This window comes from Alligator mississippiensis, chromosome 4 (genome assembly GCF_030867095.1).
Source record: "Alligator mississippiensis isolate rAllMis1 chromosome 4, rAllMis1, whole genome shotgun sequence".
Lineage (NCBI taxonomy): Eukaryota > Metazoa > Chordata > Crocodylia > Alligatoridae > Alligator > Alligator mississippiensis.
Window position 1 is genome coordinate 165,747,100 of NC_081827.1, and position 27,772 is coordinate 165,774,871.

Sequence of the window (27,772 nt, forward strand, 5' to 3'; positions counted from 1 at the left end):
ATAGAAATAATAGGATGTCTTAGTACAGACTGTGCAGTTCTTGACCATTAATAGCAGTTATTAAAACTCAGCACCAACCCCAAGCCCTTACCTTTGGAGGCTTCTGTATGCGTGGTGGAAAAGCAGAGGCTTAAAGAGGGCAAATGGTGGCTTTTTGGATTTGGCTGGGAATTCTTGCATTTATAAGCACAGCATGAGTAAATGTGAACAAAAGGTTCATTGGGAATGTCATTACCAGTAAAGCAAAAGCAAGAATTGATCTCTTGGTAAGACAGTTTGATGGATAGATAGGCCAGGGCAAGTTTAAGAGCATCGATAGGACAAGCAGTGTCTTCAGTGGAAGAAAGGGATCTGGTAGAGGAAGTTAAAGGTGGGGCTGACATACTTAGCAACACTTTGAACAAATGGGCAAATGGCAAGTTTGCAGGCCCAGGGCCAGCAAGGAGGAGAATGATTAGCACTTGGATGATATTTCTAGCATTATGATCAGAATGGAAAAATCTTGTGTGGGATCAATAGGCCCTTTGAGAGCTCAGGGAGATGGTATTTTATAGCATCCCAACTGGTAGTTATGGAATAAAAAGATTTATGCCGTATAATACGAGAAAGGGCTCTTTCGTTTTGGTTATGTCTACAAGATAATTTTTTACATCAAAATTTCTTCTTGTGTTAGTCAATGCAAACTATAATGTAGACAAAACTCCTGGGGAATTAACACAATTTAGGATGGAAAAAAATAGCAATAGTTAATTTTCTAATGGTGTTTATTGTTGGTACCTTCTAATGAATAGAGTGAGTATTTAGTAGTTTGAACTTTTTGTTTTAGAAAGGGAAGAAGTAGTAGTTTATAAAAGTTTAAGTTCATAAGTAATGATTTTGAGAACTGGAATTCACTGTTAGCATACTGTGAACATTAATTAGTGTAGATTGACAGTGTGGCCTTTAAAAGGGAGACTTGGATGCATCCATCCATCTGGGGAATCTCCAGTAAATGCATGTCGCTGTCTACAAGACAAAGACTTTTGTGTTTGAGCAGTGTTGCTGTGTAATGTCCTGTTCCCCCATTTGGCCATTTTTAGGATGACATTGACATCTCATGTACATGGTTTTGAAGTGAAAAGCTGTACTTGAGCCCATTCAGTTGTGGAAGGATGTAGAACATGTAGACAATAGGCCTCATCACCCACAAGATCCATAAATGTTTGACTTCATTAGCATTCTGCTTGACATGATTTTGGTGAAGACCTATACAACTTTATTCTCCAGGTTTTCGTTACCAACAGGACTTTGTGAAATACTGTATTTACTTAAGTATAAGACAATCCTGAATACAAGATGACTCCCCTAATAATTAGATTCTATATATGGAAAACTTATAAGTTTGTTATAATTTTCTAGGTATATAATCTAATTATTGGAAGTTTGCTTTGAATTTGTTGCCATTCCACTGCCACAGCAGGGAAAATAAATGTGGAGGGTCAGGTAGTCCCCTTTGCCCACTGCCTTCTCCCAGCTTCTTCCCCCTGCAGCCCATTTCCCCACCCTCCTTATTGTCAGACCCTGCTGTCCATGAGCACATGGAAGTGAGGAGCAAATTTAGAAACACTGACCTTGAAATAAAATAGCTGTAATAATTAGACTTAATTCACCCCACATTTATGCATTTTACCTTTTTTGAAACTGCTGCAAGTTTTAGCACAGGCACTCCATAAACATACTTTTAAGTAGCAGTTTTATACCTACTTTATACCACTAATCATATACAACAGGCTGAGAGAGAGGGGTCAACAGAGGGATTCTGGGTGAACTGTTTGGGGCCAATTGATGATGTTTACCAGACATGTAAGTCTGGTGAAGAAGCAGGAATAATAGGAAATAGGAAAGAAAGGTGCAACTAAGCTGTGGGAGTGAAGAAGTCAAAATATATGCAGTGTGGTTGCTCATTCTGAATTGAAAATGAGTCGGCACTGAGGGGGGCTGCACTCAATGGCACTACCATATGTCTTATTCAGATGGTTTACACTAACCTTTCTTCCTGGTGGGTTCCCATCAGCATCTTGGCCTTTTTGGCTTAGATCAAAAGTAGCATTTTTGGCACCAAGGGGAGTGTATCAGGGCTGGCTCTGGCCCTCCCAGTGCCAGCCTCGTATTGTAGTACTTCCAAACCCAGTGGCAGTTCCCTACAGAGGGAACCTATACCCATTTTTGAAAGGGCCAAAATAAAGGTTCCCATCAACATTTTTGGCACCAGGGGAGGGTATTGCAGTACCTCTAGGCCCAGTGCTCATTCCCTCCTGGGGGAACAACTGCCCATTTTTTTTTTAAGGGCCACATGGATGCCAAAAAAAGAAAGGGGGGGGGCATTTCCCATCAGCATGTTTGCCTAATATGGGACATGCTCCATGCTGGCTGCATTTAACCAGCTTCATAGTTGGTTTCCATTACTGACCAAATGCTGCTTTTGCCAGTTTAATGATCGGCTGTATATTTAATGTGGTTTCCATTTATGCAAATATAAGACGAGTGACTTTTTCCCCATACTGTTTGGGGGAAAAGCCTTGTCTTTTACTTGAATAAATATGGTATATAGGCATGGTTCAGTTCCCTTTCCTATAGACTAGGAAATGGAGGCAAAGATTAAGTAATTTGTCCAAGGCTACACCAAAACAAATCTGGAATTTAAAAAGAGGGTCTAGTGCCCAGATATCTGCCTAGTTTAAAAGACTATAGTGATTTGAACTTGTTTGTGAACAAGTTTATTAAATTAAAAGAAAGAGGTTGATTTTTTTCTCTTTAACCCTGACTGGGGGATTTTAACAGTGACTAAGTGTTTTTGCAAAGGCCACGTGGCCCATTGTACTTCTGGAAATATAGTAGCCTGATTCTGCATTCTCTATACATACCTCTTATTTATGCTTGTACAGTTGACTTCTGTTATCTGTCTTAATTTTGCTGCCAAGCAAACTCTATTCAAGTTCCAAGTTGTGTTAGCTTAGGGCCAGATCTACGGAAGTATTTAGATACACAGGTTCCTGATGGTTTAGGTATCTAAATACTTTTTCTGGATCTGGGTCGTAGTGCCTAGGGCAAGCAATTATTTCGGGTGGATGGCTACTTAGGGAGGTTTGGTAAGCTGTCAAGGGCCGCACGGGTAGCCCCGCCCCTTGACAGTTGACCCTGCCTGGGGTTGCCATCTTGGGACCGGAAGTCCCAAACCCTAACCCCTGACCTTTGCCACCCGAAGACCCTCCCCGTGCCTCTCCTCCCTCCGAAATACTCCTTTTGGGAGGTGGGGTTGCCATCTTAGAATGAGAAAAAACAAAATCATACACTAAAAGTCAAACACGTACTATAACATATTTAAATTTTATTACAAAAATATTTTTGTCATGATTTGTGTGTGTGTACTGTGTATAGAGGTGATTGCATAATAACTAAAAAATAAGTTGTTAGTCTTTTACATTGTGTGGGGGGGTGTGGTTAGGTATGTGTTGTGTATGGTGGGGGAAGAGGGTGTGCAGGGCCAGACACAGGCATGGGTGAACCAAGAGGCTGCCTGGGGCCTGGAAGAATGGTGGCCCAAAAAAGGTAACTTTAAAATTATTTTTTATCATGATCCTTGGTGAAAGGGGGCCCAATATTAATAGTTTGCCTGGGGCCGCCAGGAGTCTAGGTAGTGTTGTGTGTGTGTGGGGGGGGGGGGGAGCGGGGGGGTTATGATGCAGGCAGGTGTGTGTATGGTGGGGTGTTGGGGGACATGTGTGTGTATGTTGGGGGATTGTATGGTATTTCTGGGGTGTGAGAGAGGGTGGAAGAGGTGTGGGGACCCTCCCACGCTCCCCTCAAGGCTCAGCAGCAGGCGGGGGCACTGGTGCCTGGCTCTGGTCAGCTCTGCACATTGCAGCAAGGAGCACGGCCCCTGCTGAGCTGTCTGTATCACCAGCACTCCATGCACCCGCACGGCATGGAAGGGAAGTGTCAAGCACTGCAGCCGGCTGCCTTCCCCGCCCCAGCCGGCTCTAGCGCCTGGGGCTTTCTTCCTGTGCTGTGCCAGTGCAGACAGTGCCAGGGATACAGATGGCCCAACAGGGGCTGTGCCTGTGCTCCTTGCAGCGATGTGCAGCAGTGGCTGGAGCCAGGCACCAGCACTAAGTATGAGCAACCTGTCCTGCCACTGCTGCTGCCCTCGCTTCCTGCCAGGGCTGTGTGCCATGGGGGAAGTGTGGGAAGGGGGTCCCCTCATGCCCCACTCTCCCTCACACCCACACCCTGCCCAGCCAAGCTCCATGCTGCCACCACCCTGGGTGTAGGCTCTGCTCTGTGCCAGCTGTAGCCCTGTCCCCGCATCCCACTTCCCTACCTGCTGCCCAGAGAGAGCAGGACGCTGGGAAAGCCTTCAGCAGCAGCCCCGCCTGGTGCTAGCAGGCCGGGCCCTTCCACCCACGAGGGTGGGAGCGAGGTATAATAGGGTGCGTTGGGGGCAGATGTAGGCACCTTGCTCCCACCCTCATGGGCAGAAGGGCTGGGCGGGGCACAATTCATTGGTGGGTGCCACGGGCTGGATGAAAGTGCCTGGCAGGCTGGATCCTGTATTTTGCCCACCCCTGGCCTAGGGATTCTGTTGTGCGAGGCACTGTACAAACATAAAATATTAGAGATTCCTGCCCAAAGAATTTTTTTTTTTTAAAGGCAAACTGTAAGGTGGGTTGGTGGATGTGTGTATGTGGGTGTGCATGTGAGATGCGGGAGGGAACATAAGTTATAAGCAAGGTAAATATTTTAATTTTGGTAAATGCCAGTGTTTCCTGACAGTGTTGGCTTTAATATTGTGGGGCAGGGGTTCTGCTGGGAGGGGATCAACTGAAAAGACACAAAGTAGAAAGGCTGTCAGAAGGGTGGAAATGGGTATAAGGGAGCATAAAGGACAGATGAAGAGAATCTGGTCTGTAAGGGTAAGGATTCACATGGGAGTAAAACAGCCAACCACCAAAATCAAAAATGTCCAGAACACAGCCTTTTTTTTTTTTAAAATGTATTCTGATGACAGAGCCCTTGCTTCAGCTGTTTTTTCTTTGCTCTGCCCAATTGACTTCCTGGCTCCCAGCAGATTTCTGGGTTGAGTTCCAATAGGTGGAGTGAGAGATGGAACTGCATGAAACCCGGTGGGCGGTTCTCCCCTGCCCAGTTCTAGATCCAGGGATCATTAAATGGGTTGAGAGAACCCCTGCTGGGTCCTCCTCCATGATACTGTTGTACCTAATTCAGTTGCTTTTATCTGCTGCTGCCAGATGAGTGCCTATGGTTTTAAGGGTGTAGGTTGTAACCATGTTAGTCTAAGGACATAGGCAGATAAGTTTCTTTGGGTGAATCGGATATTTTTTATTAGATCAACTTAAATAGTTGGAAAAAGCTTGCTCATTTTTTTTCCCAACTATTTAAGTTGGTCTAATAAAAGATATCCGATTCACCCAAAGAACCTTGTCTGCCTAAGGTTTTCGCCATCTTTAAAAAGGCATTCTGAATGAGTCAAATTAATTTTTAAAAAAATGCAGTTTACCATCCTCTCATTCAGCACTGCCAGTTTCTTTCTGGACAGTATTTGGCTGCTGGGTTTGTATAGCAGTGAATATAGAAGCTCTGTCCCTACAGATAAGCAGCTGGCATATATTGATACTGAAAGGTAAATTCATGTTTTGTTTTGGCTCTGATTGCCTAAGTCAACCACAACTATTTTGCCAGAAAGGGCAGTGTGCCTAAAGTTTCAGTATTGTTTGCCATGATGGCATTGATAGCCCATTGAGAAGGGGCATTCATATATCGAGGCAGATGGCCAATTGCCTTTTGAATGTCTGCCAAACTCCATCTGGAAGTCTTAGAGTTTCTTCTCGATGATTAGTGGTCTCTACTAGTCTGCTAAAGAATTTTATTCTAATATCATACACCACTGTGGCCTGGTCTCCCTAACTGTGTGGAATCTGCTTCTTTCTTACTGCTTTGTAGGTTGGTTTAGTCAGTTTTAAAATCCTTTTGTCCTGCCTTGACCTCTTCAGTTCAGGGCCCACTCTTCTGATCCACAAACCTCTGTCCCAGCACAGTCAGTCACTGGCAGTCACTTTGTAACAATCACCATATCAATCGATCTCCAATGCTCGCTCCTCTTGAGCATGCGCCTATCTGCACTCCTTTTGCACGTGTTCCTCTCTGCTCTTTCGTCTCGCTCCTTCCGCTCTTTCGTCTCCTTGCACTCTCTCCCCTCTCTCTCGCTCACACTGTCTTCCCTCTCCCTCTTTTCCCTTGCTCATCAGACCACAGGAATCAAATTAATAGCTAAGAAACATAAATTGAATGGTGATTCACTGTTTGATAGGCAGCACCATAAAATGGCTGGTGTGTGGCTGCTGAGTAACTATCTTTGAAGTCCTCATCCAGCTCACCCAGAAGTCAAAGTTAAAACTCCCATTGATTTCAGTATACTCTTAGGTTGTAATCTAGTTAGGGTGATGCTGGGAGAGAGAAGAGGAATCCGTTCAAAAATCCTGATTGCATTTGAAGAAGCTTGAACCACAGAAATGTGCTAGATTGGGGCAGGCAAAATATGGCCCGTGGGCCACATCCTGCCTGCCAGGCAATTTCATCTGACTCATGGGTGCCTACCAATTAATTATACCCTGTTCAGCCTGTGCCACTGTGGAGAAGCCCTGCACAATGGAGCCAGCTGCCTTCCCCACTCTCTGCTGTCTCGGATCTGCCTGGAGTCACTGGCAGCAGTGCCTGCATAGGCCACGAGCGCCCTGAGGGGCCACCACCTGCTGCTGCTGCCACCACTGGCACTGGAGAGGTGACCCTCCAGCTGAAATAATTGTCCATCGCTGTGCTAGACGCTTCTTTCTAGGCTATATGATGGCTAATTGGCTTGTCCGAGGCCAGTGCTAATCAGCTGATGACCCAGGGGTTCTGGATCTGGCCTGTTGATGTGATTATATCTAGGGTGTGATTGAGTCAGCACTGTGGACGGATACCTCAAGCTAGCTCTGCACATGCTACCTCTAGAACTGGAAGCAGCACAGCTGCATTCGCTAATTAGCCTGGGCACAGCACCACATGGACACATCTATGCTGCTTTCTTGTATGCAGCATTAGCGTGGTATCTCTACAACATGCCTGGTAACAGATCACAAGGGTAGGCTGTGGGACCATGCAAAGGGTTGAGGAGATGCAGGCTGACTGTGTGGTCTGTGCATGATTGGGCACAGTAGGTATTTTGAATAATATGTTGAGGCAGAGGAGGCAGTAGTAAGGGAGTGTCTGGAATTGGTTAGGGTGTAGGGCAGGGTGGGCAAAATATGGCCCGTGGGCCAAGGCCATTCTAGCCAGCCTGCAGGGCCCCTAAAAAATTCAGAAAATGAATAATCTGTCTTTAGTTCCTGTCAAAAATGACAGGAACCAGGGGCAGTAGGATGCAGGGGAAGCCTGGTGGGGTCCCGCAACAGCAGGGCCCTCCCGGCCCTACACTCCCAGCCGGAAGCCCCAGCAAGGGCTTCTGGCCTGGGACCATGTGGCTGCACTGGCAATGGAAACTCAGGTAAGGGGTGGGGGGACTGCGGGCAGGGAAGGAGCCTGGGGAAAAACGTCCCCTCCCCCGCACCATGGTCAGCGTTCCCTGTTGTAGCCACTCGCAGCCCGCACAGGGCTGTTCTGAGCAGGCAGCCTCATGCAGGCTTCGAGTGGCTGCAGTGCGGGGCACTGGGCACAGGGTGGGCGAGGGGCTGCTATTCCGGCGCTCAGCACCAGCTTGTAACCTGCCCTCACTGCCAGCCTGGGTCCCACGCCGGCTCTGGGCTCGCTTGTTTGGACTGCTTACAGCGGCAGCAGCTGCGGCCCCCCACTTGCTGCATCAGGCAGTGTTTACTGCTGCTGCCCACCCAGAGCTCGCGTGCTAGGCAGCCCAGAGGCGGCAGTGGCAAACGCTGCCTGGTGTGGCAAGCGGGGGGGCTGCAGCTGCTGCCACCGCAGAGCAGCCCCAACGGGTGAGCCTGGAGCCAGCGTGGGGCCCAGGCTGGCAGTGGGGGTGGGTTACAAGCTGGTGCTGAGCGCAGGAAAAGCGGCCCCTCACCCGCTCCATGCCCAGCGCCTCATGCTGCAGCCACTGGCAGCCTGCGTGGGTCTGCCTGTGCCTGCTCAGGACAGCCCCGCACGGGCTGCGAGCAGCTGCAGTAGGGAGCGCCGGCCATGGGTCAGGGGAGGGGCCACTTTTCCCCACACTCACCACCAGCTCGTTCCCTGCCTCGGAGCAGGGCGTCGGGTCTGCACGGTGCCCCCCACCTGTACTGCAGGGTTGGGGGGGCACTGGGAGTGAGCGGATGCACAGGGCCCACACCGGTGTCCCGGGGCCAGCGCCAGCAGGGCCCAGAGCAGGGCAGCAGGAGTACAGGGGTCCCAGCCGGCAGGGGCTCTATGGAGCTGGGCCAGCTCCCCCTTCTCCCTGCTGGTGCAGCCCAACCTGGCTCCACAGACCCCTGCCAGCCTGCGCCCCACTCTAGGCTCCACCAGCGCTGACCCTGAGACATTGCTCTCGAGACATTGGTCCGAAGATGGTGACCGGGGGGTGGGGCTACCCATGCGGCCCTCAACAGCTTGCCAAAACTGGGTAAGCAGCTCTCTGCCTGAAATAATTGCCCTCCCCGGTGTAGGGTGATGGCCATGGGGAGCAGTGGATACCACAGAGTATGGGACCTTTGGGTATAAGGTGCTGCTGTAGGATATTTGGGGTTAACCCAGTGGCAAAACAGGTGAGCAGCAGTGTGTCTGTGATGGGGAGAGCAGCATCTCCAGGGTCTTGGGGCATGAATGTGGTGCAGTACAGGATAGTACAGGGGCAGGCAATTATTTTGGGCACAGGGCTGCTTACTGAGTTTTGGCAAGGGATTGAGGGCTGCATGACAGGCAGCCAAGGCAGATAAATATTAACTTTTTACATTTTTTAGGGGCCCTGCAGGCCAGATAGAATGGCCTGGTGGGCCGCATTCTGCCCATAGGCCACGGTTTGCCCACCCCGGGATAGTAAATCTCGGGTTGGAAAATAAAGGAGAAAGGAGAGGGTCTCAGCACTGGTTTATAGCGTGGTCTCTGGCAAGTGTGCAGGGCCATCAGCAGTACCCTTGGAGGCTGCAGGTGTACTAACTCTGACCTTAAAGAGTATCCACTGTAGAACAGGAAGCAGAGTGTGTCTTCCCCTACCCTGCTATGATTGTACTTTTTGAGCCAGCCCAAGTCTGTTCAGCCCCTGAGTAAACTGCTGAAAGATGATTTGTTCCCTGTCAAGTTAACTCTGTCTTAGGAGGGGATGCTGCCTGGACAGCTTATCACGCAGGTTTTCTGACCTTAGCTCTGCTGTTTAATGATAGTCATATTAACTTTGCAGTGAAATGACTTAAACAACTCTGACTGATATGATACAGATTTAGGTTAATGCAGATAATATTCAGCCAGATGTCTGTTTCTCCTTCAGTGAGTGTTCAAACAAGTTAAACAGCACAGGATGTTTTCTTGTGGTCAGTCATCTCTGAGAAGGAAAATGCCAAATGCAACAATATAGCATCAAATGTGAGTAGATTTAGTTTATCAAGATGTGCAGGTTGTTTAGAACTTAAAAGAAGCAACATAATGATCAGTTGAAATTTATAGTGGATTCTTCTGGTCCTGTAAAGTAAAATCAAAAGTGTGTCCAGGTAACTGTTAAAAAAGTTGCTTTTTACCAGCTTGACCATTTTCTTCTATCTGACTACTTAGTTCTTTATTAGTCTGAGTGATAATGTTGGTCTATACAGTTAAGTAGAAAGATGTTTTCAGCATTTTGGCTGCTGTGGAACAGTTCAAAGAAGGGTGTCTGTCCTCTTCTCATTCTCTTTTTTTTTTTTCTTCTTCTTTTTGTTTTTCTAAATTACTGATGCAAAAAAAATAGACTCCAGGGCTTTTCCAAACTTTCTGCCAACCCAAGAGTGCCTCCCTGTTGTCCAGTTTAGTTTTAAAAGGGCCCTTGGATATTAATAAGAAATGTTTATTACACTTTAACTAGTTTTTGGTTTATCTTGGTTCTGTTTTTGCTGTGCAGACTGTGGAATTCAGACTGGTGTAAGGAGAGGCCCAGCATTTATGACCCATGCTGTGCTCCTATTGGAGGAGGAAGCAAGTTTGATCATTGCCTAGCCATGCAAGGCAACATTGCTTTCTCTGTCTCCCTCCACTAGTCTCTGTGGAAGAAAAGCCTCTCCTAGGGGGTGTACTAAATGGAAAACTAACTTCAGGTCCATTCTGCCTGTAAGATGTTTGCTGTGCTGTTCTCTCCAGCAATTGTGAGGTGTTACAAATTGAAGCAAAGTTCTGGAACAACCAAAATGATCAACAGAAGGGTTGACTGCTGCTGGGGAAAGAAAGAAAAAAAGACTTTTGTTGCCTGGTTTTGCTGAGTCATTTTGTACTAGCTGAGTGAAGAAGAGGAAAGAGGCAGTGCAGATAACAGTGAAAATATCTGTTTTAGCTTTTTGTAACAAAAGTCATTTTATTTGTTGTTTAAGCATATGATTTTACTAATGAACCTAGTCATTATCAGACTCCTACTTCCAAGCAACCAGTCAAGTGAGGGCAGTTTGAAAAACCCATGAGGAAGGCAAAAGGAGACTATTGATAGAAGAATAGCAGGACAAAATGGAATGGCAAATTAAAATGAACACAGTAAGCCTCAAATATATTAAAGCAGACTGGCTTTTAGGCACATGAGAAGTCTTCCTGATTATTTGGGTATATCCCACTGAGGTCAGAATTAACATCCATGGTGTGAGAGGCAGTTGTTAGCCATGTTAGCATACTTTTCACCAGGAAGCGGGAAGGTAGTGAATTTAATTGTAGTTCAGCAGCCAAAATGGAAGGATAAGAGGCTTATTAATAGTCTGGAATTTCTATGGAGTAGGAAGTATTTTAATAAAAATAGAGAAAATGAATCTGGTTAGTGACTTAGCTGTGGTCGCGTTCCTATGGAGATAGCTATTTGCACTCATGTAACAAAAATGTAGAGGAAATGTTATAGTATTCCATGACTTCCAACATGTCCGTAGTCATCACTTCAGTTCCTGTATGCTGACATTATACTGTAAAATAACATTTAATTCAAGGGAAGACTTGTTTTTTTGCTTGGGCTCTATTAATAGCTTCTTAATATATTGGATTGCTTTAAAAAAACAGAATTGGAGTCAGAGCTGTGTACAAACAAAATGCCTGTTGGGACCAGAAAAGGAGATTGAAAAGGATCCATCTTCCTGTTGATCAGACTTTTAAGTAATGTCCCTGGCCACATACATACCCAGTACCTCCTTATGCTGCTGTGTAAAAAGTATAGATTAGTCACCTAGGTTAGTTCAGCTAGATTAGTTTTGTAAGGAAATTGTCCTTCACTGTTGTTCTTTAATTTGGACATTTCTGCTCTTTTTTTTTTTTTTTTTAATACAACATGTATACAACATTCTTTGTATGGTAGAGTGAAGCACCTTGCCTCTGTCACCATGGTAAACTCTAACCTCTCAGAGGCTGTCCCATCAGTCTTGTGATGGATTTCCCTAGGTAATGGCCATACCCAGTGCTTTTTCTCGGTGGGGAAGGCCACATCCCAAACAAGCAGTGTGTGTAAATCCCTCTTGTTGAACACTTGTTTGTCAAGGCACTACACTTCCTCACCTAATCAGTGTGATTCTCTGAGATCCAGAAGAGACATCCACATCCAAAGAGCCCAAAGTATTGTCTTCAGTGAGTTCCCTTCCAAGCAGATGTCATGTCCTGGAATCCAGTGGAGAATGAGAAGTTGGGAAGAAAAATAGTCAAAATTGACAGTCACATCAACTTTCACGTACTGCAGTGCCAGGCACCATTCTTCCAACACCATCACCGCCAGCCACTTCTGCACCAGTACTGATGGATTTGGCACTAGCTCGTCTGCTACTAACATTGTCCTCAAAATCACTTGTGCTGTAATGCAGGGGTGAAGGTGAAAGGGAAGTGTTAAAGAGAGACCAGACCTGGCTATGAACTCAAGCACTACTCAACAGAGAGAAGACATTGCTTCTCCCAGCGTATCGTGTATAAATCCTCTGCCAAGGGAGTAGAGTTCAGTAAAGTGTGCTAGATTCAGGTGTTAACTCTTGCCTCAACCATTCTCTCTCCCTCTGTCTCTCTCTGTCCTGGGTCAGGACTGGTCCATGGTTTTTGACAGACAGAGCGATTGCTTCCTACATATTCATCTGTCTACCACTTGAGATTCACAGCAAGACTGAGCATTACCAATACCAGTTCCTCAGGGCTCCAAAAATTACCATATTTACCCAAAACCAAGACGACTCTGTATTTAAACTGGCCTTCCAAGAATTCAATTCCATACATGGAAAATGTATACGTTTTCATTATAATTTTCCATATATAGAATCTAATTATTGGAGAGTTGTCTTAAATTCTTCGGTCCCCCATCCCCACCTGCAGCCACTGCAGTGGGGAAAGTGGCACCAGGGAGACTGATAGTGAGGGAGGCTGGTGGGGGCGAAGGTGGGCAGGCAGTAGGAGAGTCAAGTAGCTTGATCCGTGCTTTCCCTCCTCCCTCCCCCCCCAGCATCTGCCTCCCCCCGCATGCTTTATCATCTGTTAGTAGGCTGGCCTGGGGCTAAAGTAAATGCATGTTCCTTGCCCTGGGCTGGAGTTATGCGAGCTGGAGGAAGGGCAAGCAGTAAGGGGGCAGGCAGCAGCTGCAATTCCAACCCCAACTCTGGGTCAGGGCTGGAGCCAGATCCAGAGCCACAGCAGCCATCTGCTCCCCCTACTGCCTTATACTCAAATCCAAGATGAACGGTTTTTTCCTCCATGTTAAATGAGGGGGGGGAAATGAGTCTTGGATTAGAGTAAATTCAGTAGGTATGAAATGTGATTAGCCAGCAGCAGCAATCATGACATATGTACTTTGTGTTCCTGTTCACTTGCTTGACCCCTTCTAGTGAACTAGAAAAAAAATCACTTTGCACAACTCAGATAATAGAGTTTATCTGAGCTGTGATCAATTCCAAATCAGAAGAGGCATTACTGTGTAAGGACAGGTTCAAGTTATTAGAGCCAGTTATTCCTTAACTTGCATCAAAGCTGACTACAGAAGAACAAATTTGTTTCTCAGTGTTAAGTCTCATGTTGGCATGCATGTATAAGATGCTGCTTGCTTGATTTGACCTGTGTTGTTTCCAACTCTATTTCTCATACAGTAGTTCTCAACCTTCTTAGACTCAAGGCATTCCTTTGAAAGTTCCAGCTTTTAACTTTCACATGTTTTTTGACTACATAAAAAATTAATAGAGCAATTCTTCTATAGCAAAGAACTTTAAAAGATCACAGCAGGTCAGAATGTTTTTAATGCTGTAGATCAGGGGTTCCCAAAGGTTTTATGCTGCGGCCTGGAAGTGACTGTGGCCCAGCAAACCATGGTCCAGCAGTCACAGCCTAACATGGCTGGAATTTCTGGCTGGCAGACAGGTAAGATTTCCCCAGCACCCGGAGCAGGGGCGGTGGGCCAAACCTTGTGCTGTTGCAGGCCCTGCCAAAGGAGCCGTGGCCTCTCCGCCTGGCTCTGGTGGGGTCGCACTTTGCCAGTCCACGGCCACTGCTGGTCCAGCAGCTGACCATGATGTGGACTAGCAGCCTATCTGTTGCGGCCCAGTACCAGGCTGCAGCCCAGGGCTTGAGAACCCCTGCTATGGATTCCTGTTTGAAATCTCTAGGTCTCTTTTATGAGTCATGTTTGCACACTTAACAATGCTAACATTACATGGCACCCTTGAAAGGATTTTAAGGTACCGTAAAGTGCTCTGGCATCCTGGTTTGAGAATCACTGTTCTGGTAGGTCTGTTCCCTGGGAAGATACTGAACAAAAAATATAGTGCCCATCATGTCACTGTAGAGTTGTCTTGGAAGTTGAATTCCATAAATACATGAAAAGGTTTCCCCACCAAAGATTCTGTTCACATGTGTTGCATGGAGTAAGCAGTTCACTTGGACGAATAGATTTGAGGAATTTGGTTGCTGGACAATATGGAGTTTCACATGAATGTCCTGAGCTCAACTATCAAGACTGGCCTTGTACAACATTCAAACCTGTTATCCTCTGGAATTCAGTGGTGCAAATCTTCCTAGACAGTGTGATGGCTCTGCACTTGTGGCATTTTCACCTTGCAGTTGGCCTGCTGAGTTATGCAGATCCATTCTTCTCTAGGAACAAGTCAGTGGAGCTGATCCAAATTGAGGTTTCAGTAGATGTAGTCATAAAGGAAATTGATGAACTATACAGTAGCAAATCACCAGGGCCCAATGGCATTCACCCTAGGGTCCTGAAGGAGCTCAGATAGGAAATTGCCAGACTCCTAACTGTAGTGTGCAACCTATTGCTAAAAACAGCAGTGATGGGATCCTGAGTCAGTCAAGGCCATGAGGGTACAAACTCCCTGCAAGGTAAGATACTCAGTTAAAGTACAGCTTTAATAATTAGGTAGGTGGGAGTGGGGGTGGAGGGAGGAGCACTTTGCATGACTGGGAAGACAGAACATAAAATAAAGGTTTAAAACATCCTAAGTCCTAACACTTCACTCTCACACCTGACCAGTCCCCAGCTGGTTCCAGTGGCAGGCAGGAATTATCGTTGTCTCTGCAGCCTTCTCAGCCCTGGAGGTCTCTGCTTCTCTTTTGGGCCTCAACAGGTTGCCTCTGCCTAACCACTCCAGCCTTTTCACCTGTAGTCCTCTCATGGCAAACTCCCCCTGTCTCCACTCACTGGAGCTTCACACTCTGGATTCTGGCAGGCTGCAAGGTGGTAAATGCACGCATGTGTACACTCCTCTTTGGCTCCCCGTTCTTATCTCCCCTCGCCCCTTCCCCCCTCAGCTTCTAGAAGGAAGCCTTAGTTCTCCAGAAAGTCCCTTCCAGAGCCATCCAACGGGCAGAGTGCAATTAATTTGGCACCATCCAGCCATTAACTTTTTCCCCTCCAGAACAAAAACCATCCAAAAAAAAACACTTGCAACAGGGCATGTGAAAACAAACAATGCAACCATATAATCATCACACCAGCTTTGGTACCAGAGGACTGGAGGATTGCTGATATGACTTCCATATTTAAAAGAGGTTATAGAGGGGCCCTAGGAAATTCAGGTCAGTAAATCTAACTTCTGTTACTGGAAAGCTGGTAAAAAAATTACAATAATAAAAAAGAATTGTTCATCATATGGATAAACATGATTTGTTCAGAAGGAATCAATAAGGTTTTGTCAATGGGAAATCATGCCTTACCAACCTACTAGAGTTCTTTTAGGGTGTCAATAAGCAGGTGGATCAGGGTGATGCAGTTGACATAGTATATCTGTACTTCCAAAAAGTCTTTGATTATGTCTCACGTGGGGTGGATTTGATTTAAATCAAATTGATTTAAATCATGATTTAAATCACTGGTCAGGCAAACTCAATTTAATCATTATTTTGTACAAAAAGTGCATTCTTGTTGTTTGATATCCTTTATTCAATTAACTTCTTGAAACTTTGCACTTTTAGAGAAAAGTAAGGGCTTGACTGTGTGTACACTAACTTGCAGAGAGACAATAGGGTTGATGGGTGCGTAATCAGTAGGATTGTGCAAAACAGGCCCTATTCGATTCGGATTCAGCCTGAATTTCGAACAGTGATTTGATTAGTTGATTTGGATCACTATCCCCAACTCAATTTGGACAAATCCAAATCTGAAGATTCAATGCTGATTCGGAGAATCAGCAATTTGGCCCTAGACACAGCTTTAAATGTTTTTTCTACATACCTCAAAGTACCAGGTGCAGCTTGTGAACACTGTGATGGTGGGGTGGATGGAGTGTCCCACAGGAGGGGGGGGGGGGGCGCACTCAACGACAAACCCAGGTCTACTGGGGACTTCTTTCCCCTGAGCGTGGCAGTGCATCCCCTGCAAAAAGGTGCTGCCAACACTGTTGGCAGCACCTGTGGGTGGTCACCGCTCACCACCCTGCCGCCAACAGTGTGGGCGGTCCACAACAGCAGCTGGCTGCCCCCAACACTGTCGGCAGCGCCTACGGGTGGTCCCTGACCCCCGGTCGGCACTCGCTACCCACCCCGTCGCCATTAGTGCCAGTGGTGTCTGCAGGAGCTCCCAGCTTACCGCTGCCAGGCTTCGGCTGCTGCCGGCGCAGCCATGCCCCCCCAGCTGCCAGCGGCATGCGCCATTCATGCATTATACAAGAAACCCACAGACCAACATATGTATCTGCACAAAACCAGCAATCACCCTAAACACACCAAGAAAGCTGTGATGTGCAGCCAAGACCTCAGATACCACCGAATTTGCGCTGAGGAGAACACCCAGGATTGCCACCTCACCAATCTTAAAACGGCTTTCACCCAACAAGGGCACTCATCCAGAGAGATAGATCACATGTTTGAAAGAGCCACCCAGCTGCCACATGAAAAATTGCTGCAGTACAGAAGAAACCCCCCCAGAAATCGCACACTGCTGGTTATGACATATCACCCCTCCCTCGAACCCATACAGAAAATCCTCAAACAATTGCAACCCATACTAGAAAGAGACCCTATTCTTAAAGAGATCTTCCCAGAACCACCCATCCTAGCCTTCAAACAAGCACTGAACCTCGCTAACCTCATCACTAGAAGAAAATTCCTCGGGCCCAGAACATACTGAATGGACCCAGACCATGCCATGACAAGAAATGCAAAACCTGCCAACACCTCTCCACCACCCCCACAATTACTACACCCCACAACAGAGCCATCAGCATCCCTGCATCTTACAGCTGCACTTCCAGAAATGTAATATATCTCATCCAATGGATTTATGACACACTATAACCTGCCTGACATCTGACTCCCTAGGTACCTCTCCACTATTTAACTGCTACATTCATCCCCCTTCTCCCCCACACCCAGCCTGTCTCTCACCCACTGACTCCTCAATTTACATCTTTACTGACTGCCTGTCTTGCATGCATACTAGTCCAGCCTCTGACTTATTTACTTTTCATTCCATCCAGGAAGAGCACACACCAACTGCAGAGACTTCCTCAACCTGATGAAGGGTTTTTAAACCTGAAAACTTGCTAAAAAAAATTTCTAACTATTTAAGTTGGTCTGATAAAAGATATCAGATTCACCCAAAGATCCTTGTCTGCCTGTGTCCTTAGACCAACACACCTACAACCTATACCCCTGAGCAACTAAATGGCAAATGAAATTTGATGTAGATAAGTGTCAAGTGATGCACAGTTGTTACCACATAGGAAAGAGATCTGGAAGTTATGTCTGGGAGTTATTGTGGATAGCTAGCTAAAAACATCAGTTCAGTATTCAGCAGCCATCAAAAACAAACAAAATATTAGGAATTTAGAAGGGAATTGTAAACAAAGCAAAGTATCATTATGCCCCTTTATAAGTCCATGGTGCATCCACGTTTTGAATGCTGTGACCAGTTTTGGACCCCACACCTAAAAAAGGATTGAGATGAACTAGAGAAGGTCTAAGGAAGGGCAACAAGAATGATTAATGGTATGGAGTGGCTTTCCTATGAGGAGAGACTAAAGAAGCAGAGCCTGTTTAGAAAAGAGACACTTAAATGGGGTGGGGGTGGCATGATAAAGTTTTACAAAATACTAAATGGTGAAGAGAAAGTAAATATGGATTTATTATTTACTATCTCTCTCCATATAAGAAGTAGGGGTCATAAAGTGAAACTAGTAGGTAGTAAGTTTAAAACTAACGAAAGGAAGTGTTTTCTACACAGCATGTAATTAAAACTCTGCCACAAAATATAATTGATGCTGAAGTTTAGCCAGATTCAAAAAGGAATTGGACAAATTATTGGAGGAAAAGTATATCAATAGCTATTGAGTATGGAGGTACAGCCTCTGAATTAGAACTTATTAGGTCCTAAATGCTGGGGCTGCAAGCGGCAAAGCAACAGTGGAATAAACCCTGGTCATACCTTGTCCACTCTCCCTTTGAGCATCCACTTCCTGCTACTTTGACACAGGAGACTGGGCAAAATGGACCTACATTCTGACCCAATAAGTGTCAGTTCTTACATTTTTATGATTTCTTTTCTCCCCTCAATAATATTGAAGCTCCTCAGGGGCTTTTGCACACTCAGTGGTCAGAGAACCTGTTCCAATCTGAGACCTAAATATAATCTAGAGCCTCTGAGCTTCATTGCCCAGCATCCCTCACCATTCTCCACCGGCTATATAGTAGTTTTATCCAGGAGAGTGAATGAGCTTCAGACATTTCTGCCAGACCCCTCATATACTGTCTATACAAGATTCTGTGAGAACTCAGGGAATGTGAAGACCTTGCCTGAAGTTAATTCCTAACATGGTCTCACATATTCATCTAAGCTAGTTGGTCATGAATGCTACCCAGCATTTTCCTAAAAGGCCACTCTACTGGAAGAAAAAACACACACCCTAGGTGAATCCAGGACTTGGCTTTATTATGTTGAAAGGACCAGAACAATTAGACGGTCACTCCATCTGTTCACAGCGATAGCTGGACATTCTAAAGGTCAAGCTGTCTCTTCATAGCGAATGGATAATGCAGTATATCTCACTGTGTTACCAGCTGGCCGTTATCCCTTTCCCACTGAACATCAATGCTGACTGCACCAGTGTGCAGGCAACACTGCCTGCCTGCTTAAGCAATATGCCAGAATTGGAGATCAGTAGGGCAGCAACTCATTGACCTTTGTCAAATGTTATGGTTTGGACTTGGCCATGAGGTCAGCTGTAAAGTTCAGGAGAGCAGTACTTCAGTTGTTCAGCTGATGAAGTCAGTTGTTGTCAGCTGATGATGCAGCTGGAATGCCTCATTCCCACCATCCAGAGTGGGATACTGCTTGCTGGTAGCATACAATAAGACCCAAGCTGACTTATTTCAAAGAAAAAAGAATGGTTATTTAACCTTCAGTGGTTAGCGTGCATCTCACAGGGGGAGAGTGTACCGTGTGCTGTGCACACCCACACATGCTCTTTTTTTAGAAGAAAAGTCCAGTCTTCTGTGGATGAGGCTTATGCCCTTTAGAATGGCATCTGAGTTTGCTGCAACAGCTCCAAGAACAACAGCTGCTTCAGGTTGAGGAACTATTTTTCAGCAACCTGTTGTGGTATTAATGCCAGCCAGGTATTTAGTTGTTAGCACCTTTCATATATAGATTTTAAACTTGGAATATGTACCTAATCTGTCTAGAAGTAGCATTGTTCATGGCATGTTATATTATTCCTGGATTCTTTGAACAATTAGTCCAAAACTAAGGTAAGTGTTTGATTTCCTGGTTAGCTGTCAACAAATAGATTCAGAATAACTAGTTTTTATCTGAGGAACAACATTTTAAAGTCCAAGTAAGCTGTGTTACCACGCATTGCTATAGCTGTGAACTGTTGTTCTAACTCCAGAGTGAGGGTGGGGAGGGAAGGGGGCAGGGTCAAAAAATACCACTTTTTCTGGGAAATTTCTGGGTACATTTAGTTTGCAGCTTGGCACATTTCCAGGTTTCTGTCTCAGATCAGCTGTTCATACAGCCCATGTTGCACCTGTAGTAGTACAGGGGTGGGCAATTATTTGGGCTAGCTGTGGGGGAGGGAGGAAGGGGCTGTTGGCCCGGCCCAGCCCAGCCAGGGAGGAATTGCTCCTATCTGGGTGATTTGCTCCATTCCCCACACGTCCCTTCCTGTGGACCCAGAGCCTCTCACAGGGATGTGCCAAGAGCAGATCATGGCTCTGCCCTGGGCCTCAGCCCTACACTGTCACTGCTCCACAATCCCAGCCCTGCTCACCCGTCCTGCTCCTGGACGCTGCTCCTTGCCTTCCCATGGCCCCAGCCCCAACCGCCGTGTCAAGTGTGCTGTGCCTGCAGGGGTCATGACCCAGTCTCTGTAGACTTTCTGCCATTGCTGGTCACCTCAGCACTCCACCACTATCTTTCCCACTGTGTTATGATCCCCTCTACACATGCAGGTAAAAGTACAATATGGTCTAATGCATAATCCACACAATCATGCCTTCTACCATGCCACATGTACATAGCAAGAGGTGCAGTTGTGGGACTATGCATTAGATTCCATTGTGCCTTATTGTTGGTACAGGGGGAGCCTGATCTGGGGCTCCTCCTGCATCAGCAAGAAAAAAGCTCCTGTGACTGGAATCCCCCCCAGCTGAGCAGGAGTTTCACCTACCCCTGAGCCTTAAGGATCATGGCTTCCTCGAATCCTAAGGCTTGGGGGAGGAGTGGGTGTCACACTGGGCACGGTGTTCCCATCCACAAGGGAGACCCAGCTATATGTACCAATTAAAGCTTGATAGCAACCAGTTATAAAGTTAGTATACATTTTTGAGGTCTGGTTGGAGCTTTTTATCATGTGATAGCTGGTCATAAGGTATTTGTGCAATTAACCAGTTAATTATGCAAAATCTATAACGTGTAGAGGAGTCCAATGATACTTGGTAGAGCCCAGAAGTGGTATTCCACTGAGAGGAGCTACTGTGGGGAAATGCACTAGAAAAGTTAATGCTTGATTTCCTCCTTCTTTAGCCTTATCACTGTTTCCCAAGCCAACAGCCCTCTGTGTCTTCCTGTATATATGTAGTAAGTAGCCTGTTTCCATTGATGAGTCAGGATTGCAGGACTGCATAATGTTTCCTCCCTTCTACCTGGCACCACTTTGAAAGTGACATTGATTTGTGTTAAGCAGATACATTCATGGGAAGCCAGAAAAGACTGAGAGTTGTTAAGTTTGCCTGCCAAGTCCCCAAGTTCTAGTAGGCATCCCATAATGCACCATAAGAAAAAGCCCAGAATGTATAGAGACTGGCAATGGTATGCTGCACCATGAAATACTATCCAGAAGTCTGGGCAGATTATTTCAGAAAAGTGCACAGCTGTGTGGGTGTAATGATTCACAAGGGAAGTAGCTTAATCCAGTATAAACAAAGCAATGTGGATACATTCATACTATACTGAAACATTTATAATGGGAAGAAAATACCAAAAATATACTCATGTGGAAAAGGCCTTTCATCCAGTTGTTCTCAGCCTTTTTTAGACACAAGGAACCCCTCAGAAAATGTAAGCTTTTATTTTTCACTTGTTTTTTTACTACAGAATAATGAGCAACTTTTCTGTTGCAAAGAACTCAGGAAGACCACAACAGGTCAAAATGTCTTTAACACTATGGATTCCTTTTTGAAACCCTGGGTTTACCATGTGAATTATGTTCTCATACCTAACAGTGCTTGAAAAGATCTGAAGGCACCTGGTTGAGGGTCACTGCCTTTAACCCCTTTGCCTGTAAAACATGTGCCTGCTGCTCTGCTGCTAATTTATTCTGTTCTACCCACACACTGTTCCCACCCTCCTTAAGAAAGCTACTTAATATCCACTGCAGAGTTACTGAGCATCAGAGGTCACAAGGTTAATGAAAGCAAGATCTTGAAATCCTATTACTTTTACAGCAAAGCTAAAGAAAATAGTTAATGAGATGGCAGTCTTTGGGATGTTGACAAATGAGACCTCCACCAATGGATTCCCTTGTGAATTGATTTTTGTCTCTTTCTGAGAACTGAATGTGATAAGTAGTTTATTTCCTTTTAGGATAGTCAGCAGAGTGCTTTTGCTGATGATGATGTCAAGGTTTTTCAGTCCTGATAATGCTATTTGTTATAGCATGTCATGTCATCCCACCCCTGCCAGTCTCCTTTCCTGAAAAACTGCAAGCCCATGGCTTGCTACTTACAGATTACCTAGTGCAATGGTTCTCAACCTTTGGTACCTTACGTACCCCCTGCCGATGGATGCGGCAAAAGTGAAACCGGAAGTCCCACCATGGCTCTTCTGGTTTCACTGCCTCAAGCTGAGTCCCACTTTTTCCATCGTGGCCTAGGGCAAAGCAGCCTGTGTGAGGCCTTCCTCCCTATCCCCTAGCACACTGATGCTGGGGAGTGAGATCTCCAGCGCACTGGATGTGGCGGGAGGGGCAGCAGCCAGAACTTCTGGTCCAAGCAGGCAAAGACCAAAATGCAGCACCCGCGTACCCCCAGGGGTACGTGTACCATGGGCTGAGAAACACTGACCTAGTGCATATAATTGTAATATCTGTGAATACTTGACACACACCCAGTTTTCATATACTGCTTTGCCTGCCTGGTGTGTGTCAGCAGGAGCCTTGATAACTCCTCCCAGTCATGACCTTGTTGTAAAGAACAATTTGTCATCAGTACACAAGATGTTTATTCCTTATTGTAAATGCCTCTTTCACCAGCTTTACCAGTCTGATACTATGTATTTATTCCAGGCAGTGAGTAAAATACATAATTTATATGAAACATTTTCAGTAATGCAGCAGTATGGTCTGCTCATCAGGCCTATAAATCATGCAAGGAAAACAGATGCGAATGAGGTCTTCTCAACTTCACATTTTTCCCAATCTAGACTTGCCCATCTCTTCCTTTGGCCTCCTGTCTTTCTCTCTCCAATTTGTAGGCTGTCCTAGTGTGGGGTGAACTGGATTTTTCAGGGTGTCATGGAAGTTACTTATTCAGGCACTCACAAATGTGAGTGACATTAAGAACAATGGATCCCTTACTAAGAATGCCCTGCCACCAGTCCCTCCTCTCTTACAGAAACAGACTGTTAGCTAGAGCATTTAATGATCCCAGTTGTTGCAGAATATGTGTCCACTGGGCAAGAAACTAGGAGGTGGAGTTGTCAGTAACTCAGTCTATATGCCGACCTGTTCCTCCATCTTTCATTTGGTCTTTTGCATCTCTTCTCTCCTGCTGATTTTCAGCGTTAGCTTCTTATGTATCTGATTTGGAGACAGATGAAATCTTGACTGGGTGCAGGACAGTAAGAAGGAACCTGAAGCAAACAACATGGTTGAAGAAAGATAATAACTTGTCTCAAGAGTTCCCAAATTATTATTAGCTTTCTAGAGGGTCCTCGGTCCCTGTCATGCAGTCTTCCCATATATCTGCAATGGGCCGTATAACTTACCTAGGGTTTTCTGTTTGACATGATTATCTAGAGTTAGGGTGTCAAACTCATCTGCCCCTGGGGGCCAGATGAGTGGCTCAGGGCCAGTCCATGGGCCAGATTGGGCCCACAGATTCCCTCTCTTCCCATGCCAGATCCATTAAATGCATTACCTGCCTCAGGCTTACGGGGCAGGCGCAGTGTGCAGCACGTGGATTAACTCTGAGGGCCAGGGGTAGCACTGCAGGCCAGGTGATGGGGGTCAGCAGACCATATTTATAACACCCCTGATCTAGAGCAGCATTCAGCAACTTTTTGAGCTGTGGGCCAGAACAAACCTGCTCAAGTGTGAGGTGGGCCAGTGTTTTGACCTGGATACCACGTCTCCCTGCCCTCTAGCTGCAGTATGGGTGCAACTCCCAGCTACCTGGCCATGACAGGAGCAAAGTCCTCCACCGGTAAAGCCCTCCAGCTCTGCATAAAGCCAGGTCCAGTCTATGGGCCATATGTTGCTGACTCCTGATCTAGAACATTTATGTTTGGAGGAATTTTCAAACTTATGCATGGCACTTTGATACTGCACTGTGGAGCAATTGCATTGTCTAAACCTGCTAACCTTTATGCAACAGCTAATAGTTTAAGTGTATGACATATCCACCACAGAAGCAGCCTTAGTTTCTTGAGAGAAACTGAAGCATTCTCCTACAATTCTGGGATTTAGAAGCTGATTTGTCCTGTAGGAACTGCATATGATAGAGCAAAAATTTAGGGTGAATTAGATTAAGTTTATTGCTAATATTTCCATCCTTTAAAAAGAAGAAACAACACTTTGAATTAAATTCAGTTAAAAATAATTTGTAAAACCCTGTCAAATGCAGGGGACATGACACCATGCTTAGGTTCAGGGACAATCTAATTAGGGAACTTCTGGAAGGCCTGGATGTGTTTAAATAAGCAGGTCCGGATGCACTTCATCCAGGGGTACTGAGGGAATTGGCAGAGATCAGAGCAGGGCCCCTGGTATGGCTGTATGAGTGCTCGTGGTGCTTTGACCAGGTCCCAGAGGACTGGAAAAGGGCCAATGTCCCCATTTACAAGAAGGGGAGAAAGGAGGACCCAGCTAACTATAGGCTATAGGCCAGTTAGTCTCACCTCGGTTCTTAGGAAGACCTTTGAGAAAATTATCAGGGAGCACATCTGCGAGGGCCTAGCATGGTAGGTAATGCTCAGGGGCAACCAACACGGGTTCATTGCAGGCAGATCCTGCCTGACTAATCTTGTTTCCTTTTACGACCAGGTCACAAAGTCCTTGGATGCGGGCGTTGAGGTGGATGTTGTCTACCTGGACTTCAAGAAGGCCTTTGACACTGTTTCTCACCCCATGCTCATAAAAAAAAAAAAGTTGATTGTGACATTGATGACTACACGGTCAGATGGGTGGCAGATTTGCTCGATGGTCGCACCCAGAGAGTGGTGGTGGACGAGTCATTTTCAACCTGGAGGGATGTGGGCAGTGGAGTTCCCCAGGTCCTTGGGCCTGTGCTATTCAACATCTTTATCAGCAACTTGGAGGTGGGCGTGGAAAGCACGCTGTCCAGATTCACTGATGACACAAAGATGTGGGTAAAAGCGGGCACACTGGAGGGGAGGGACAGAATCCAACTAGATCTAGACAGGTTACAGAGGTGGGCAGAGGAGAATAGAATGGAATTCAACGCAGACAAGTGCAAGGTGCTGCATCTAGGGAGAAGGAACCTGCAGCATACCTATAGGCTGGGAAACACCTTTCTCAACAACACAGTGACTGAAAGGGATCTTGGAGTCATTGTTGACTCCAGGATGGACATAAGCCACCAATGCGAGGAAGCGGTCAGTAAGGCTACACTGCACCTTGTCGTACATCTACAGATGCATCACAAGCAGGTCCAGGGAGGTGATCCTTCCCCTCTATGCGGCACTGGTCAGGCTGCAGTTGGAGTACTGTGTCCAGTTCTGGGTGCCGCACTTCAAGAGGGATGTGGGTAACCTTGAGAGGGTCCAGAGGAGGGCCACTTGCGTGGTCAGGGGGCAGCAGGCCAGGCCCTATGAAGATAGACTAACGGGCCTGAATCTATTCAGCCTCCAAAAGAGCAGACTGATAGGGGATCTGGTGGCTGTCTATAAACTCACCAGGGGGGACCAGCGGAAAATAGGTAAGGCTCTGTTCCCCCGGGCACCACCTGGGATAACAAGGAATAACGTCCACAAATTGATTGAGAGTAGATCCAGGCTTTATATCAGAAGGCATTACTTTATGGTTAGGGCTGCCAGACTCTGGAATGGGCTCCCAAGGCAGGTGGTGCTCTCCCCTACCTTGGGGGTCTTCAAGAGGAGGTTGGATAGATATCTGGCTGGGGTATTATGTTCCCAGCACTCGTTCCTGCCCAGGGCAGGGGGTTGGGCTTGATCTGTTCAGGTCCCTTCTGACCTTTGAAACTATGAAACAAAGCAGCAGATACACAGTTCTTGTCCTGAATCTTTATAAATACAAATATTAACATTTTCCACTTTCTGAAAATACTCTTCACTTCTACTCAATATTAAAGCTGACCTTTCACACTTAGGGGTATCAGGATGTATCATAATAAATATGTAATAATGCAATTAAGTTATGAAAATAAATTATCTTTTGCTATAAGCTCTTAACCTTGTGGTTAACATAGTTTCATAATCAACATCATAGGTTATAAACGTTTATTGTGTTAAATGTCTGTTTCAAACTCCTTAATCTTATTTATATAGATTAGTCCAGGGCTCGGATATTGTTAATAAATGCTTATTTCCTCAGGAGTGTAAAATCTAGTACTTAAGGATTTATATATACTCAGTAGGATACTAAATAGAAAAACCAAGCCCCTTGAAAAAAGAATACAGAGTAGAAGTCTCCTTCTAATGTTCTGATAAAGAGGACAACAAGCAAATAGATGTAGCAGGTCTAAATACTTTTGGGTGTGCCCTCTTGCAAAGAGATGGGGTTTCAAATAGTCTGCTTATTCCTGCCACACCTGATTTACACACCTTATACCACTGACACACTCTAATTAACTCATCCGGCAGGATACACTTGTTCCACCTTTTCCCTGGGGCATGTGGAAGACACAGCACTTTCAACTATTTCTCATTTTGCTTATTTAATTATTTTTAATGATAGGAAATAATATATTGGTTTCTGAACTGGAACCTGGCTCCAGGATTTTCTGAAGCTTTTAACTTCTTATGCATTTTGGCAGCTGCTGTCAGAGCAATACAACTGTTGGGGAATTTTCACTGCTAAACAGACAGATTCTTTGTACAACTGTTCTCTTGTGTTGAATTGTAACCATTTATTCTGACATGTCCTGAGCTAATTGAGCATTTGACTACTGAGCTACAAGGTAGCATTAAGTATCTGTGTTTTGATAAATAATCATTCAGTTTACTCTCTGTCAGCAAATACTACGAGGTATGAGATTAAAAATTTCACGGCAGTTCAATATGTGGGATTCTGCTTTCATTTATTAACTGCTTGGTCTGCACTTTTATTTTCCGTTAAGCTTCCAGCTGAATTACTGTACAAAGACGTTTTCTTTCTCCAACTTTTCTTTAAGTTTTCTTCATTCTCTTTATTTTACATGCAAATAACTGAGATTCTTTGAAGTAAATGTCTTTACATTTTTATTTTCTCTTACAGAATATTCTCTTTCCTGGATGTGGTCACTCTGTGTCGCTGTGCTCAGGTTTCCAGGGTAAGAAAAGTTCTTTGTGTTTGTTTCCTACCCCCACCCCCCCTTCAGTGTTGGTAGATTTTAATTACCTGTGTCTCAGTATGATTTTAGGACTTTAGGAGTTGTAGGTACTAGTAAGCTCTGTTTATAAGAATATCGTTCTCCATAGTAAATTAGAAATGCCAGGAACTTCTGCTATCTACTGCACTGATGATTCTGCAGTTCATATCTAAATATTTCCATTTGGTAGCAACTAAAGCCTTATCCATCTTAGAGAAAACTAAGTTGCAACCATTAGAAAAAATTCTAAGAACAGTCTAGATGGCGTTGAAAGGCTGCACTGAACAGAAGAAATGTATTCATCTTGGCTATGTTAGTTGAAGATAGATAAAATCACATTTTAAAAAGTAAAATGTGTTTTTAGTTCAATTTATCAAGTTAATTACTTTAATTTTTAATGCTAAGAGAATATCAATGAGCATTTTTTCCTTTGCTTCAGTTTAGTCACTGCAAAGTGGTGGAAGGAAAACTAGGTATTGAATTCACTGTTTAACTGGTAAAGTAATTTAGGACCATGCAGTTCAGCCAGTGAAGTTCAGTCCTAAGATTCCTTGGAAGTAAAATGGATCTTCAACTTCCCCCAGTTCAACTGGAGCTTCCAGACTTGTTCTAAGAGCTCTTGTCCAGAATTTCTGCAAGTGGACATACCACACAACCCACAGACTTTCTGTTAATAATCACATTCTTTTGTATCCTGAGTTCCATACTTACTAGTTTTACTTCCTCAGTGACTGGCCCACATAGGCTTCCAAAGGTGTTTACCCATCTCATCTGCTACTCCCATTTTTTGTCACACCCGTCCCTTTCCTCAGGGCATCTGTGAACACATTAGATGCTTTGTGACACAGGCAATAAGTAGCTTCTT

At 45.3% G+C, this 27,772-nt stretch overlaps 1 protein-coding gene across 5 annotated transcripts in view; it reads left to right on the forward strand.

The window, feature by feature from the left end:
- The window catches only part of FBXL20 (F-box and leucine rich repeat protein 20), a 92,094-nt gene that overhangs the window by 30,384 nt on the left and 33,938 nt on the right, over positions 1 to 27,772 (forward strand). For 4 of the 5 annotated variants that reach the window (XM_059726993.1, XM_059726992.1, XM_059726991.1 and 1 more), the window contains one exon: positions 26,814 to 26,868. In XM_059726993.1, coding sequence (XP_059582976.1) covers positions 26,814 to 26,868 — 55 coding nt within the window. Of the gene's footprint in view, positions 1 to 24,541; positions 24,677 to 26,813; positions 26,869 to 27,772 lie in introns of those variants that run through there. The other variant, XM_059726990.1, reaches the window with a different exon arrangement.